Source organism: Pseudochaenichthys georgianus, chromosome 21, assembly GCF_902827115.2.
Source record: "Pseudochaenichthys georgianus chromosome 21, fPseGeo1.2, whole genome shotgun sequence".
Taxonomy (NCBI): Eukaryota; Metazoa; Chordata; class Actinopteri; order Perciformes; family Channichthyidae; genus Pseudochaenichthys; species Pseudochaenichthys georgianus.
In genome coordinates this window covers 18,200,288-18,217,043 of record NC_047523.1, presented here as the reverse complement: position 1 = coordinate 18,217,043, position 16,756 = coordinate 18,200,288, and the positions used below count along the sequence as shown (strand labels likewise).

At 39.3% G+C, this 16,756-nt stretch overlaps 1 protein-coding gene across 1 annotated transcript in view; it reads right to left on the bottom strand.

Moving 5' to 3' along the window:
* The window catches only part of LOC117466289 (general transcription factor IIF subunit 2-like), a 57,058-nt gene extending 40,858 nt beyond the window's left edge, over nt 1–16,200 (bottom strand). Inside the window, exons 1-4 of the mRNA XM_034109447.1 lie at nt 16,022–16,200; nt 15,504–15,577; nt 15,371–15,389; nt 14,949–15,093 (exon numbers count right to left, since the gene is read on the bottom strand). Of these exons, the coding sequence (XP_033965338.1) occupies nt 14,949–15,093; nt 15,371–15,389; nt 15,504–15,577; nt 16,022–16,087 (304 nt within the window). The 5' untranslated portion in view covers nt 16,088–16,200. The remainder of the gene's footprint in view (nt 1–14,948; nt 15,094–15,370; nt 15,390–15,503; nt 15,578–16,021) is intronic.
* Nucleotides 16,201–16,756: the final 556 nt, after the last annotated feature.

Sequence of the window (16,756 nt, the reverse complement as noted above, 5' to 3'; positions counted from 1 at the left end):
ATAATCATAACCTCTGCAGCGCATCAATCTGCTGCTGTGCGCACCACATTCGAAATGGCTGAGGTGAAGCTCTCGAGCGGAGAATACAGCATTTTCAATAACACTTCCTCAAGAGCGAAATCCAACGTCTGGGAGGCTTTTGGTGTCATCCTAGATGGAGAAAATAACCAACATCCCACGCTTGAGACAAATATGCAACTGCATGTGTTAATAATTGCACGTTTTCACTGCTCATATATATATATATATATATATATATATATATATATATATATATATATATAGGCTAGGCTATGCGGGTTCGGGTCGGGTTGCGGATCTTGTGCCGACGGGTCGGTTGCGGAACTAATTGGCAATATGTGCGGGTAGCGGGGCGGGTTCGGTATTGCACGTCGCGGGAGTGGGTCTTGAAAATCAGACCCGTGCAGGACTCTGCCCTGTACTAAGCACACAGGCACATCTTGTTAAAGTTATCTTATCTTAGCCAGTGCCATATAGATATAATCTATCTATATGGCACTGATCTTAGTGGAGGAAAACAATTGTGACATCACTTACGCGACTCTGGGATTTGTAGTCTTTCGAGTTGAGTATTAGTCATAGTCTTATATTTCAACAGTTTTACAACAAACTGTGACTTTTTTGACATGGAAATTATTTTTTAACATTGACAAACATCATATGTAATTCATGGCACAATTCCAACTGGATCGAAAGATAAGTTCTCTCTCCATTGACTTCAATACATTATTTTTCCGAAATAAGGTCCCATGGACCGGAAGTAGATGGGCGTGACTTCGCCACTCTATTGTGTGTGGACGGAAGCCTTTTTTGCGATTGCGTTTGCGTTTTACCGTATGCGTCCTCGTGGGGCCGGCCCCTAAGATGTGTAACAATGATACAACTCTTATTGGAAGGCAGGGCTGCATATAACCTTTAATTTCTTTATTAATCCAAGTTTTTTGGAAACTTAAAATGATTATGGCAGATTTAAATCATCACTGTAAATTGCAATAGGAAAATCAATAGAAAATGTATTTTTGCAACAGTGTGAGGCAAGGAAAATAATTAAAGATTGAGAGAAATTAAGAGTCTGTTTCGCTAGCGAAACTTAAGATTTTTCCCTAATGCATCCCTCCTAAAGTAAACGGAACCTATAAAACAGCTGAATACCATTGTAAGAGTATGCATGGTTACATAATAACAGCAGCAGAGCAGTAACATGGGGGTGATAAACAAACATAAAAAGAATGTTTAAGTGACTACTAAACAGAAACATGTTCCAAAGTAAACGGGAACATGACAGCTTGTGCTGTATAGTTGCCGCTGATGTGTCGACAAAGTGCTCCGAGATGCCATCGCTTTATGTCTTCGTTGATTACAGCCGTCGCCTACAGTTGTGAAAAAACATTTCTTATTTGCAGAGTTTACTGTTGGGTCGTTGTCAAAAATAATACAACACAATAACACGTTTAGAAATTGTGCATGGGTTTTAAGCTGCAGATTTTTCCCTTGGGGAAACCATGCTTTGACCGGGCACAGCTATTGTACTCCTTTCAATGCGCTCACATTTAATGCAAATCAACATATTTTTGGAATACATGACGCCAACGAAGAGCTTGTGAGCAACTAAACAGGCATTACGTATGTATTTCAATTCAACACGTTCATTTGTGTCTGACACTACAGACAATCATCTGTGCAATTGATAAACAAATCAGAGCCTTTAAAATGTATTTGTTCGATAAGAAAAAAGAACGTAATGTTGCGCTCTCAGTGTCTGAGTGCCAATGTGAATGTCTCGATCTTTAAAAATATGAGAAGAGTGGATGTTGGAAAAGAGCACAAAGCTCAAGTGAATATCCATCGATAAATAAACGCTAAGAAACAAAGGTCAGAACTTCATTTCAAACTCATGATACACATATTTCAAGCATGATATTTTTCCATGGGATTTCTGGTGGTTCTCTGAGAACCACAGGAGAGAGAAGCCAGCTTCAAACAGCTCTGACAGTGAGTATGCCCGTGAGACTTAAACTTTCTGACAGCAGAACTTTATAGCTTCCCATTGGATTTATGTTGGCAGAACGTGACGTCAGCTGTGGAAACAACCCAACCATATCGCCATTAGTGCACATCTTCCATTACAGCGAGGAGCTGCTGACAGCTACTGTGGGCCTGCTGAATCTTTGTGAATGAGGTCAAATAGAACCCTGAAAGCATGTGTTGTTGGTGTCGTCTGACTACAAAGTGATGCTTTTCAAGAGGTATCCAGTCAAGAGAATCTCCTCTTTAAACCCTCAGCTATTCATGAGCCACACTTTGAGTGAACCTACAAAGCCAAGCCAGCCACACTCCTTCAATTACACACCTACGACAATGTGCACAGGATCCAACAGCCTGCACTGTTGCAATGGTTTTGTTTATGATGCGACTGCACAACCGGTATTTGGCTTACAAGCAAATCAGAAAAACAACAGTTTATCACCTCCAAACAAAACATTACTGAATTTCTACTTCTTATATTTAGCATGACTCCAGCGCACATCTCTGCCTTTGACAGCGATTGCAATGTCTGGTGTTGTTCTCATGAATGGCTGTTTCCCGCTGAGTGTTGTCAGCGAAATGTCAAAGTTGGTGACTTTTTCAAGCTGTGTGACACATGTTAAGTAGAGAGTTTTAAAGTGAAAAGCCACAGGTTCTGAACAAATTGTAATCCTGTTTCAAAGTTTTCTGTACTAGCCAAGTTTAAATCAAAAATGTAGCACACATTTTTTAAGTTTTAAACAACATTCAGATCAGTGCAGTGTGATGTATATTCTTCCTCTGTCGGTGGCCGCCTTCAAGGGCTATTGGGTGTCCTTGGAGAACCACTTTTTCTAAACTACAATTTTGTTTTGAATGGTAACAGTGTTATAGTTCAACAATGTAATGAGTACAAATGTAATGACTTTTAAGACCTCTAAAAAGGAAAAAATAATACCAATACAAAAAATGCATCAGTGTTTCTTAGGGTCAAAAACACTAAACTCACAACAATATTCAATGCACATTACCCAACATGACTGCCTTCGCATTAACACAAAAAAATGTGATGGCAGTAGACCAATGGAAACCAATTTCCCCCTGCATTCAGCACTGTAGAGACAACTTAACACTCAGTCACTACAAGATTTTCCGCCAAAGTTCGCATCGCGCCTCATAGGAGCCAGCCACGATACTCGTCGTCCTCCAACCACTTGTCATTACATTTGCCCATTGTTAAACTTGTTCTCAGCGCTGTGTTCCTTTTTGTCCGCGGCAGCCTTCAAATCTGAAGCAGGATAAACACGTTCTTCTTCTACCTTAAAATGCGGATCACAGCCACACAAGGCGGATCACAGCCACATAAGGCGAGTGTGCACTAGCCTATCTATTTCACATACAAATACGTTGCAGCAGGATATAAAATAATGTTACAAGTAAAATAAAACATACAAATGTAACAAATAGACACACTCATTCTTCCCCAGATACAATTGAATACCTCCCATCCTAAAATTCCAGACCTTTTTAGAAATGTTTAGCGTGTTATATGTTATACCTTGAATATCAAAAAATAAATGTAAGACTTTTAAGACTTTTGAAGGATCCGCGGGGACCCTGATTAATGCAGTGTGCTTGCAGGCCAGAATTGAATACAGCAACAAATAAAAACCTCAGACCCTAGCCTTCAACAAGCAGTTGCAAAGTTACAACACCAAGTAACTACTGGAGTCTATATTTTAAAAATGGACATTGTGAATGCAGACACTCTTTTCTGTGATTTTCATTTATTTCAAAAAGGACTTCAAACTACAAAGTTTTAGTGAAAATGTTCCTAAAAGCAGCTGAAGGAGAGCCATACTGTAACCGAGCAGTACATTACATCTGGCTTTCTCCCCTGCACGCTTCTGTGGCAACTAAGCCTGTTGCTTAGCAACCTCTTAATCAATACCTGGTCCTTGCCGGAACAAATCTGAACAACGAGAGGAGGAAATAATGGAGGAACATTTAGCTAGCAGCCGTATAGTACAAAAGCCATGTCAGACACCATTCGTGTATGTATCAATCCTTGGCGGTCACCATTAGCAACCTCTTGCTATTGTTGGCTCAGTGGACAACCATGTAAAAGAGAGGTGGAGGAATGGATAGTACAATTGTGAAATGTTTGGATTATAGGGATTAGAAACTAGGCAGCTGGATGGGATGACATGTCCTAAAAGGGGGCATGCACAGAGCTGACCTAGACCATTTTGTGGGGTTAGACAGGATGCCTGTCCCTTGTTTGGTCAAACAAACGAGTCCCTGTTTATGAACTGTAAGTCATGCCATACGAGTCTTCAGTAAACTGGTGCCATTTGGAATTTGGTGACCTGGAAAGTTAACCAGAGCTGATGGAAATGTTGGTCATTAGTCAGATCAGAGGTAGTCCTGTGATGAACTAAATTGATTGACAAGAATGTGTTTAAACCAGTTGGAGATAAAAGATCAAAAATCAGGGGGATTCAATCTGGGGTCCATGAATGTCTGCACAACATTTAAGGAAAATCTATTTGATAGTGGCTAAGAAAATGAATTCAAAAACAAAGTTGACCCACAGACCAAAACTACAAACTACAGCTAAGCTGCATCACAAAAAACATAATATTTCTATTTTTATATCACATTTCACTACATTTAAAATATGGATACAAAAATGTGAATAGGATCTGACATAATTTAGGCCTTTAGCTTGATATACTTGGCTGATTCGATGTAGTAATCAGAAGGCTAAGTTAATTTTGAAATGTACAAGGAATTTTACTTGGTATTTGTCGTTTCAAAATACACACAAATAGACATACGACTAAAAGACACAGAGAACAAAAAGGTAAACATAAACATTCAACACATTTTAATACTATACAGATAAGATTTACGTAAAGAAAACTGTGATTTAGTCGAGTAATGATGCCAAGTTCATAGGGTGAAGGAATAGATACGGAATGATTAATGTAACAGGTTTAATATATGAGGTAGGCGGGTATGAGAGAATATAAAGCAATATTATATTTATGTTATCGCAGACAGAATGAAGATTGTTGAGTTGTTGTGATACTCCACCTTGGAAAAACTAAATCAAGGAATTAAAAAGACTCTTTCCTCACAATTTAAAAAGGTTTAAAATGTGATAGGTTGAGTTGTATCAGATGTGAAGTAACATTGATTTGTATACATTTAAATTAAACAAAGTCTCAGAAGAATTGCTTTGTACTCAATTTAGAGGTTTTGACAAAGTGATAATATAAAAAGGTATTTCAGAAGTTGAAACTGACAACATATTTGACAACTCCACTGTTCTTCAACACCCTGCTCTGTCCGAGATGTCAAGTATTACTTTAAATGTTAGTAGGTGTGAGGCAAAACTTATGAGAGGGCAAGCGCATATCAAGTACAGTACAGTACAGTGAGCCTGGAAAGCTACTGCAGTTGTTTTTAGAGAGTGAGACTTTGGGAAAGTGAGTGGGAGACGGGGTCGAACAGTACACCTTTCTGTGGGCGCGTGGGGGAGGAGCCGAGCACCGGTCAGGTAAATAGAGAATACACACACCACCGCATCTCAAGAGGACATTATCCCCCTCGTTTCCAGTGCACTTTCACAGTCAAGCCGGCCATCTGTATAACTGACACCTCGAAGAAGACGTTTTTTTTAACGCCCTCTGAAGGCCATGTTTCCGTATTCACAAACACAAGAATATGATTCAAAAAAGAAACAGAGGAGCAATGCTTCTCTTCTCTCCAGATACAGTGGGGCAAAAAAGTATTTAGTCAGCCACCAATTGTGCAAGTTCTCCCACTTAAAAAGATGAGGCCTGTAATTTTCATCCTAGGTACACTTCAACTATGAGAGACAGAATGGGGGGAAAGAATCCAGGAAATCACATTGTGGGATTTTTATTGAATTAATTGGTAAATTCCTCGGTAAAATAAGTATTTGGTCACCTACAAACAAACAACATTTCTGGCTCTCAGACCTGTAACTTCTTCTTTAAGAGCCTCCTCTGTCCTCCACTTGTTAACTGTAATACTGGCACCTGTTTGAACTCGTTATCAGTATAAAAGACACCTGTCCACAACCTCAAACAGTCTCACTCCAAAGACCAAAGAGCTGTCAAAGGACACCAGAAACTAAATTGTAGACCTGCACCAGGCTGGGAAGACTGAATCTGCAATAGGTAAGCAGCTTGGTGTGAAGAAAAGAAAACTGTGGGAGCAATTATTAGAAAATGGAAGAAAATACAAGACCACTGATAATCTCCCTCGATCTCGGGCTCCACGCAAGATCTCACCCCGTGGGGTCAAAATGATCACAAGAACGGTGAGCAAAAATCCCAGAACCACACGGGGGGGACCTAGTCAATGACCTGCAGAGAGCTGGGACCAAAGTAACAAAGGCTACCATCAGTAACACACTACGCCACCAGGGACTCAAATCCTGCAGTGCCAGACGTGTCCCCCTGCTTAAGCCAGTACATGTCCAGGCCCGTCTGAAGTTTGCTAGAGAGCATTTAGATGATTCAGAAGAGGATTGGGAGAATGTCATATGGTCAGATGAAACCAAAATAGCACTTTTTGGTAAAAACTCAACTAGACGTGTTTGGAGGAGAAAGAATGCTGAGTTGCATCCAAAGAACACCATACCTACTGTGAAACATGGAGGTGGAAACATCATGCTTTGGGGCTGTTTTTCTGCAAAGGGACCAGGACGACTGATCCGTGTAAAGGAAGGAATGAATGGGGCCATGTATCGTGAGATTTTGAGTGACAACCTCCTTCCATCAGCAAGGGCATTGAAGATGAAACGTGGCTGGGTCTTTCAGCATGACAATGATCCCAAACACACCGCCCGGGTAACGAAGGAGTGGCTTCGTAAGAAGCATTTCAAGGTCCTGGAGTGGCCTAGCCAGTCTCCAGATCTCAACCCCATAGAAAATCTTTGGAGGGAGTTGAAAGTCTGTGTTGCCCAGCAACAGCCCCAAAACATCACTGCTCTAGAGGAGATCTGCATGGAGGAATGGGCCAAAATACCAGCAACAGTGTGTGAAAACCTTGTGAAGACTTACAGAAAACGTTTGACCTCTGTCATTGCCAACAAAGGGTATATAACAAAGTATTGATGAACTTTTGTTATTGACCACATACTGTAGTTATTTTCCACCCTAATTTACCAATTAATTCATTAAAAATCCTACAATGTGATTTCCTGGATTCTTTTCCACTATTCTGTCTCTCATAGTTGAAGTGTACCTAGGATGAAAATTACAGGCCTCTCTCATCTTTTTAAGTGGGAGAACTTGCACAATTGGTGGCTAACTAAATACTTTTTTGCCCCACTGTATATCTCTCTCCTGGGTGCAACCGGTGCAGGATAAACAACAGTCATCCAAAAGTACACCAAGATTCTGGTTTAGAAAGTATTGGAAACAACACATTTTAAAATGTTGCTTCATCAGATTCGTTTAGAGCTCCTTGCCATCAGGTGAGCCTTAAATCATCTGGTCCCGATAGGCAATAATCCCACACACACACAGAAACCACTATAAAAAGTAATAATGAAACGGAAAAAAACGATATCAAGTTCCATTAAGAGATACACAAAATGTCAGAAGTACAACCAAGGCAATATTTCGTTTTGATACCACCAACATTTCCAGAAGGTACCATAAATATAAGAGATGTGATATTGTTACAGCAGAATAATTCAGTGTTGCTAACGATGAAAACTGTTTTCATGGACCGGTGATAATGCTAAAAGGTCAATGCACAAACTAAACCTTTAGAAGGTCCAGCATCACTATAAAAGAGAGAAAATCCATTATCACATGTAGGAGGAATTAATTTAGATGCAAGAGTGGGTGAATGTGAAGTGCACAAGGGCGGTTTTAGAATATACCTTGTGGCAGTAGGATGCACCTTGATTAAGAGAACGCTTTACTTCCTTACATTTCTCAGGCACAGTTTACCAACAATAATTAGAGATGTATCTGATGAGACTAAGAAATCTGCCATAATATGTAGGAATTCAAATTGTGGTTACACGACCGAGATGCTAACTTTTTAAGTACAGCTATCTCTAACTAATGGAGTAACAGCCCTTCCATATGTCATTAAGTTATAATGTTTTCGATAACAATATAACTTCATAGTCATTTTAGAGGCTTCTGTTTGCATTGTTTCATACAGATTGGTGTCTCTTTTATTTGTACCTGCCCATATATATATCAATAAGGGTTGGCATTAAGCCAACAATATATAAGCTGGAAACATGAGGAGAGAGAGAGAGAGGGGATGACAGACCACAACGAACCCTGGTTGGATCAATCCAGAATTATGTGGTTAAAAACAAATGTGTGAAAACAAATATGTGTATGGTCCTGAGTAGTGCTGCGTACCGGTACGCCGAACCGGTACTGGACTTGTAAAAAGTTTCGGTTCAAGTCCGGTTAAAACCGGAACGTCAGGAACCGGTACTTGGACTCGCAAAAAAACTGGCACTTACGTATATTCTGGTGTCTGTGGTTATTTAAACATTCCCTGATAAACGTTATTCAGTGTCAATAAATGAGTGCTAATCCCAGTGTGCTCAGTGTACAACATCACATGTCATTTCACCTTCGATTCACGGTTTGAAAACGTAGCGTTTCGCCACATGCTAATGCTAACCGGAAGTGAAGGCTTTTCAGAATAAAAGTATTAAGTAAATAGTGTGAACTTCCGGATTTTCAGAATAAAACTGATTTAAATTAAATAGTGTATTTAATTCAAAATTACGCCATATCAACATTGATTTTAATTTCTAACAGTATGTATGTACATCACTATGTATGTAGTATGTACTGTTTAATGTAAACATGTAGAGTTGTAGAAAAGACATGGTGTACAGACAGTACAGTACACTCTGACTGTACAGTCACTACAGTGTAGTGTATACTGTATAGTAGGTGTGTAACAGTGTAATGCGTATAGTCTACTCTACACTCTACCTTTCAGCAACGTTTTAGGGATTGAGGCTCAGTCAGCTCAGGGACTGTTTGGTTACTTTAGTTTGGTAAATGAAATACATGTTTGAACTTTGTAGTAGTTCACTGCAGTTGCTGTCATAAGTCATTTGTAGACTAAGTGGAAAAAAGTGTTTTTTTTACATTTGTACTTTGTAGAGAAATGTAGACACAAGTTGGAAGGGAGCACAATAAACCTGACGAGTTTGAATTTGAGTTGATTATGAGTTAATGTTCAATTGATAATTAGCTCACAATAAGTTCACTTTAGTTACTCACACAACTTGACACAAGCCATGGGTTCAGGTCCGGACTTATAAGTCCGGACCTGAACCTGAACCTCTGGACTTGAGTCCGGACCTGAACCTGAATGTGAGTCCAGGTACGCAGCACTAGTCCTGAGTAGTGTTAATTTCGTTGACTAAAACTATGACGAAATATGTTCGTCAACGACCTTTTTTCCATGACGAAAACGAAAACGAAAAGTGACGAGACGAAAATGTAGTTGACTAAATAAAAACTATGCCAAAATCTCTTTACTTTCGTTGACGAAAAATGAGGAGACGAAATATTATCAAAGATAACGTTACATCTCTGATCAGTCAGTTTTTCTCCCAGCAGTTCCATTTCCAGTGCTGCGGCTGGGCAGCAGCTGTGTGTCTGTGGTGTGCGCGGTGGTAGATTTGAATTACACCGGGCAGCGGCAAAATATGAACTGTCAGAAAGACTCGGGTCTAACTCATGGTCTAACTAGCCTTATTTAACAGAAAATAAAATGGCAACAACAGGGCTTGGGAGCAGTGGTCGCACTCGCGTTAACCAAATTACCCCCGTCCCCCCGTCAGCGCGAGTGAGTGATAAATTGTGCACTCGACGGATAATAATGGATTATGACGGAAATGTTACGATCCTGTCCGTCAAAATGACTGACAACGAAAAAGTCTAAAGCTACCACTGCTTGGGAGAAAGAAACGACATGATATTTGGGCCCATTTTCGCTACAATGAGGTGGAGAAAAAAAGCGAATGCATTGTTTTATCAGAAGGGAAGCAATGTGGCCATAACACAGCTGGTAAAAACACCACAAACCTGACTAGATATTCTCTGCAAAGCTGCATTCTTAAATATTCAACCTGTGTTTTTCATAAAATAAGGACAAGATATAATCTTATTGTGAAATACGTTTGACTAAAATGACAAATTATTGGTTTTGGCTAGACTAGTTTGACTGAAATGTTCTATATAATCTGATGACTAAAAAAAGTTTTCATTGACAAAAAGTAGACTAAAATAATTAGTTTGCTAAAATGCTCAGACTTTTAGTCGACTAAAATTTGACTAAATAAAAACAGGATGAAGGTGACTAAATATGACTAAAACGGAAATTTAACACAGGACTAAGACTAAAACTAAATAAAAAAATAGCTGACGAAATTAACACTAGTCCAGAGGAACAATTCAACAATCCAGGATTTTACAGTGAAAGTAGTAAAAATGAATGCAATCCCAACCAATTCAATCCGTTTTCTTTTTTTATCCAATTTCCATTATTTTGACTCATCTGAAGATTCATTAGTAAATCTAGTACTCTTTCCTCTATTTGAATTTTCTCTCCTACACAGTTACAAAAGGTTTAATTCAAAACATGTAAAAAGGATTGCATAATATTCTCAATAGACTCAACATGCTGGAGGATGCATTTGTCCATTGTGGGCAGTTGTACAGTACTGGGAAATAAATGAGTTTCTGTGGGCTAGAAACAAATGTTCATCTTTCTTCCTTCAGACTTCCTACAAAGTATAATGGGTCAAAAGTAAGTAAGTTTAGTCTCAATTATCTTATGGTTATAATTAACAATACATATAATCAGAAACATACCATGCTGTCTGCTTACAACAGTGCATCTCTATAACTCAGGAATACAAAGCATGCACTGTACTAATATCACTCCTTTGACCTGTATCATTACTCTGAGTCCTCAGCTAAAGACCACTTGTAGTGAACTGTGGATGAAAGCATCCTTCTAACTAGGGATGCTCCGATCGATCGGCCGCCGGTGCTCTCTAAAAATGCCGATCGCGAGAGCCGATCGCGAGAGCCGATCGCATGACGTAAAATACAGGACACTTCTCTGTGCGCGGCAAAACAAGCTCGCCAAAATGGCTTCACCAGTCCGGTAGTATTTTAAAGGTGTCCAACGTGTGTGAAGCAGAAATCCTGCAGCTCCGCCCGCTTTGACGGACCAGTGAGCGGAGCAAAACACGCACTAAGAGTTAGACCTAACACACTTAGCTATTTTATCGAACTCTGGAACAAGCTAAACTAGTTATAAATATATTTATTCTTCACTGTCGGGTCACTTATTATTACTAGATCAGTGAGCTGCAGGAGATGATGCTGACATGCTGTCAGGAGAGAGAGAGAGAGGGGGAGAGAGGAAAAGAGAGTGCTTCCTCTCATTTCTCCAGTGTTATTATCCAAAGTTAATGTAAACTTGAATAATGTACTTCATTTGAATGTAATAATTATGTGGTTTGTTGTTTGTGGAAGCGCCAGTTGAATGAGCCCCATTAACTGAGCCCCATTAACTGAGTTTTAAACATCATTTTAAATGGAAGATCCCCATAGACCCTGCCCACTCGATTGGACGATACTGATTCCGGCGATCGGCCCCAAATTGTGCGATCGGAGCATCCCTACTTCTAACCTATAAAACCAGATGAGCCTATAGCTTCACATGGTCAACAACAAACTTTGAACCTGCATGTAGCCAACATCAATAATAAACATGGTGGTCTTTATCACAGTTTAACGTTAGCCGGATATAGGTGGCAGTGGACAGTTGATTATTAAGATACTTTCATTTCAATAGTCATGAAAGCCAGCACTTGGACAAGTGTGGAGAGGAAGCAAACACTCCTGATCAAAATATTCAACAAACTCTGATTATATTAAGTTAATCTTCCTTAGATAATGATGCTGAGATATACACGTTTGCTAACTGTCTATAGTTGCTTTTGTTAGCTTTCACATTACCAAATGATTGACTTGTAAGACTCATAAAAAAACAGGTCAAATATAGATTGTTCACTAGAACATGACTGGACTCAAGAAGATACAATGAGTCATTGCTGACATCCAAGAAAAGAGAATGTTTCCAGTGTGACCAAGCGTGTTATGATGTCTCCCTTGCTATGTGCTCTGCTGCTACCTGAAATAATGTAATTCCCAGGCTCCTGGGTGTTCCTGTACCTTGTTTCACTGTCTGCTCAGCTGCGTAATGAGACAATTATTTGTATGTTTTCCATTTCCTCCTGGCTGTTACTCATCACTTATATCAATGTGATCATTTACTGTGACAAGTTCCCGTTTGCTTCTTGTTCTAACTTACACCTCAAAAGCTTTACAGAGATTTCAAGTTTTGTTTATTTTTCCATCTCTATGTAGAATGAAGTAGGATCATTTAAAACACAGACAACTATTTGACATGTGGCAGCTGGCAACCTGGACAAGACCCAGATTCCACCACCGAGAACAAAAACTGAAAACGGTGATTATGATAAACAGAGGACTGAAGCTCGGGACCACCAAAGTAAGTGACAGATGCACTTGGCTCTTGGCAAAGGCATATCAATCTATAGCTATCCACAGTTATTATCGTGTTGGCTCCAGTGCCATCTTCCAGCCAACCAATACACAGTAACAAAACATTTGGGAGGGGACATCTAATAATCCTCACCCAAATAAACTGTCTCTTCCATCAACATGCACCTTTGACAAATAACTCAAGCGCTGCAAACATTGTGTCTATTCCTTGAATTTAGCACAGAAATCATGTGCTTTGTATTTTAAACATTTTTATTTTGCACTAACAATGTCTGCTGAATGCTGTTCCTCTATTTGTGTATTTATGAACTACTGTGAAATCTGAGTCATCATTCCTTTCTGTGCACACCTCCTATAGAGCCCAGTCATAAATGTCAAATCATGTATTAGTTGTTTTTTGCGAGTTTATAGTTGTAATTATTGGGTTTAATGGGAAGATATCCTCTTATATCTTAAGGCCCCTGAATTATATTGACTCAAACATAGCGTGGCAGATAATGGGTGTCTTCCGAGTCACTAGCCTCGGAAAACGAAGAATTGTGGAACAGGCTAACAGGTGTGCGTCATATGTGAGGCCCCGCCTTAAATGGAGCGTGATTTCCGCCAAAGATTTAGAAATTGGTCCGTGCACAAAGCATTGTGGGGATTTTAAGACCGCGGAGTCTACACATATGCAGCCTCAAAATGTCTCGCTACAAAGTACGCCGGCCTCGGTGGAATTCCAAGTATGCTGGACCATGGAACAGTCCTTCGGTGGGAATTGATGACATAGTATGCTTGAAATAGTGGCTCTGGAGCAGCCTTCCTCGACATTGAGAAACACCCCGTGTGTTTGCAGCTCCTGATACACTTTCAGCCGTTTTTCACCTCAAGCTCCATTTGGTTTTACATTTTGAATAGAGTTTTGGTAAGTTGCCATCCCGTCAATATTTGTGCCTCAAACTACTTAGGCCATGATTGTTGTTGTATGCTCAGAAATGCTTTTTGGTTTATTGCCAAAAACAAACAAGTATAAGCACCCTTAGCAGTGCTTGAAAATATTATGAGAAGCAGTTATTTTGTTGTTACTGAATACTGGCCCCCTGGGAGGCATAGAATTGCCTTTGACATTTCACGGATTTGAACAGCCTGCACCCTGCTATTTATTTTCCATCTCACTGAACTAAACTTTGTACTGAATTGTGGGAATGATTTCTTATTAAAAGGCAATAAAGAAATATTTAAACATTTCTGTAATTACTCTTCATTGCCTTGCAAGAACAATTAAAGCTACTTTATTATCATTTACTTGTATTGACCTGACACATGATAATAATTAAATATATAAATAGTTACACATTAAAAAGAAACACCCTAATCTACATGTATTTATCATATCTTAAGGCTTAAGATTATAGACACTCAACAATATATTTGCAGCTATTTGAAGGTCTGGTTCCGATGCAAATCCCTTTGGCTCATGTATATGTATGACACATCTCGCCTGGCAGCAAATATCGTCCATAAATCAGAAACCACTCTGAGTATTAACATGAATTGTACAGTGCAATGCAATCAATGTTGAATCTATCTTTCAAAGCAAGAAAACCATAGTAACTAGAATAACTAAGTGCAGTTCAGTTTGTTTTAACAACATCTCAATCACATAACAACCTGTGACTGCTCTTTTCTAAAATACATTCAAACTCTACACTTCATATTTTGTCAATTCTTCCAGGAAACGGCAACATCTTATTACAAGCCAACAATCTCAACAATTGCCAATTTCAGTTGTTTATGTAAAGAATTACAATTTCTGAAATGTTGAACAATTTGCATATCATTTGCAGGTTACTTGAACATTATACCAGTGGAGACTTTGGCCTTGCAACATTTTTTTCATTTCTGACTTTAGGAAAGTGGGAAAAACCTTACCATTGTATCTCTTTGTATACTGTATCTCTGTTCACTATAACCAAATCACGCTCAGTTAGGCTATTCTATATGATAACTGATGTTATACTGTATACTTCAACTTCCATTTACTGTGCCTCCACTGAAACACTTTGAAGCCACCCTTGGGAGGCCGCCTACCAATTTGAAGAACTCTTAGTTGAGTCAGTAGATGTTAGATCTTATAGGATATTGACTTTAGTAAATCTGACTGAAAACACTGCTCTGTGAACCTCCGAAGGAATCACATATCAAATCAATTACAGTTTGAACCCTTAAGCCCCCATCAAAAAACATGTTTCAGATGACAAGAAACACATAGAGACGAGAGCAGGAACAGCTGAGACTGACCTGAATCGCTCTGGCTGTAGACTGCCAGGGTCTGTCCGCCCACAGTTTGCATGGTGAAGGGATGATCCCTCGGGACCAGCACTGAACCATCCTTCTCCCCCACAGCGCCCATGGTGGTCAGCTCCACATTCAGACGGAAACTCACCTGGGAAACAAAGATGAGTCAAGGCCCTGCTGGCTAGTTATATTAACAACCAACTTTGATTCATCAGAGGAATTTGATAAGATTAAACTATATTGATCGCTGTGAGGAAGTTGGGTCAATGCAGATTGGATACAACAAATTAAAAAAGGGAAAACAGGCCACTAAGCTATGAGTAACTCCGTAGCTAAAAATATATATAAAAACATATGCAGTATGAATGGACAGAAACAAGCATGACAAATCACTCCTGTGCAGTATTATGAAGAAGCTGCCTCACCTCTGTTTTCCCTTGCTTCCTGTCAGGTCGATGACAAGACAGATAAAAAAAAAGGGGGCATCACTGTTACAGACAATCATGAGAACAGGATTACAGCGAGCAAGAAACGTGTACAAAAAGTTTGAAAACCTACTTTCCAATGGTTATTTTTCCAACTTCTCCCTTTTCTGAGGCCTTGTCCCATTGGTGAGATAAATACTTGGGAACCTGGTGAGAAAGACATGGCAACTTAAAATTAACACACACACACACACACACACACACACACACACACACACACACACACACACACACACACACACACACACACACACACACACACACACACACACACACACACACACACACACACACACACACACACACACACACACACACACACACACACACACACACACACACACACACACACACACACACACACACACACACACACACACACACACAACCTAATATGTAACTCAACAAGTAGTTTGAAGGTGAACTGTCTTCAATTTGTTAATTTCGATATGATGACATTGTTAAACTGCCGCCATTTTATTTAATAACACTGATAACTAAGCTAGCGTTAAATTAGCTAACGGTAAATTAGCTTAGGCTACGTTGATTCGTTACTTTCCGTTGGTTGTTGGGTGTAGTAAGTGAACGAACCTTCACAAGCCACACGGTTTGACTTTGTTTGACTCCAGTTAGATTAATCTCCGTTTTGTTTGACATAGTTGCAATGTTGTGAGAGTTTCAAAATACTGTAGTATAACAAGAACTAGCAAGGTGTGTGTCGACGCCTCAATCTAACTCTAACAGGACAGGAGTGTCCAATTAAGTTTGAGCGTTACGATTGAAACTTCCTGTGCAACCTTTCAAAATAAAACTCTGATCAACACTGATCAATTAGATATCAATAATAATCTAAAATAGTCTGGAATTCAGTTATAGGCCTACCCATGGCTCTGGGCCTACCTTATTTTAAGTATTTCTTAATTGTTGTCTTCCTTCGTATATGGACAGCTATTTAGTCTTCCAATATAGTTTGTGGCACTTTTCCAACTTTGATTGTGGATGCCTATCTTTTTTCATTTAATTTCATGTAGGCTATATGAATAGAAAGTTACCAAAACTATTTTCTATATACGTGCTTCCCAAAGGCTTATTCAAATTATGACATGACAATGGCTTATTTCTTGCAATATCTGATCCAGTAGTGGGCTAGAATACTTTGCAACTCACAAATACTTGATTAATTTTCAAGGGTTAGGGTTAGGGTTCATTGTTTACCTGAAGGACAAATCAACTGGAAAATAAAATAAGATTACTACACACTGAAATGTCTAAGACAAATGTCTCAGGTGTGTGTGGTGTTGGGAACTGCAGGCTGCCTATTAAAAT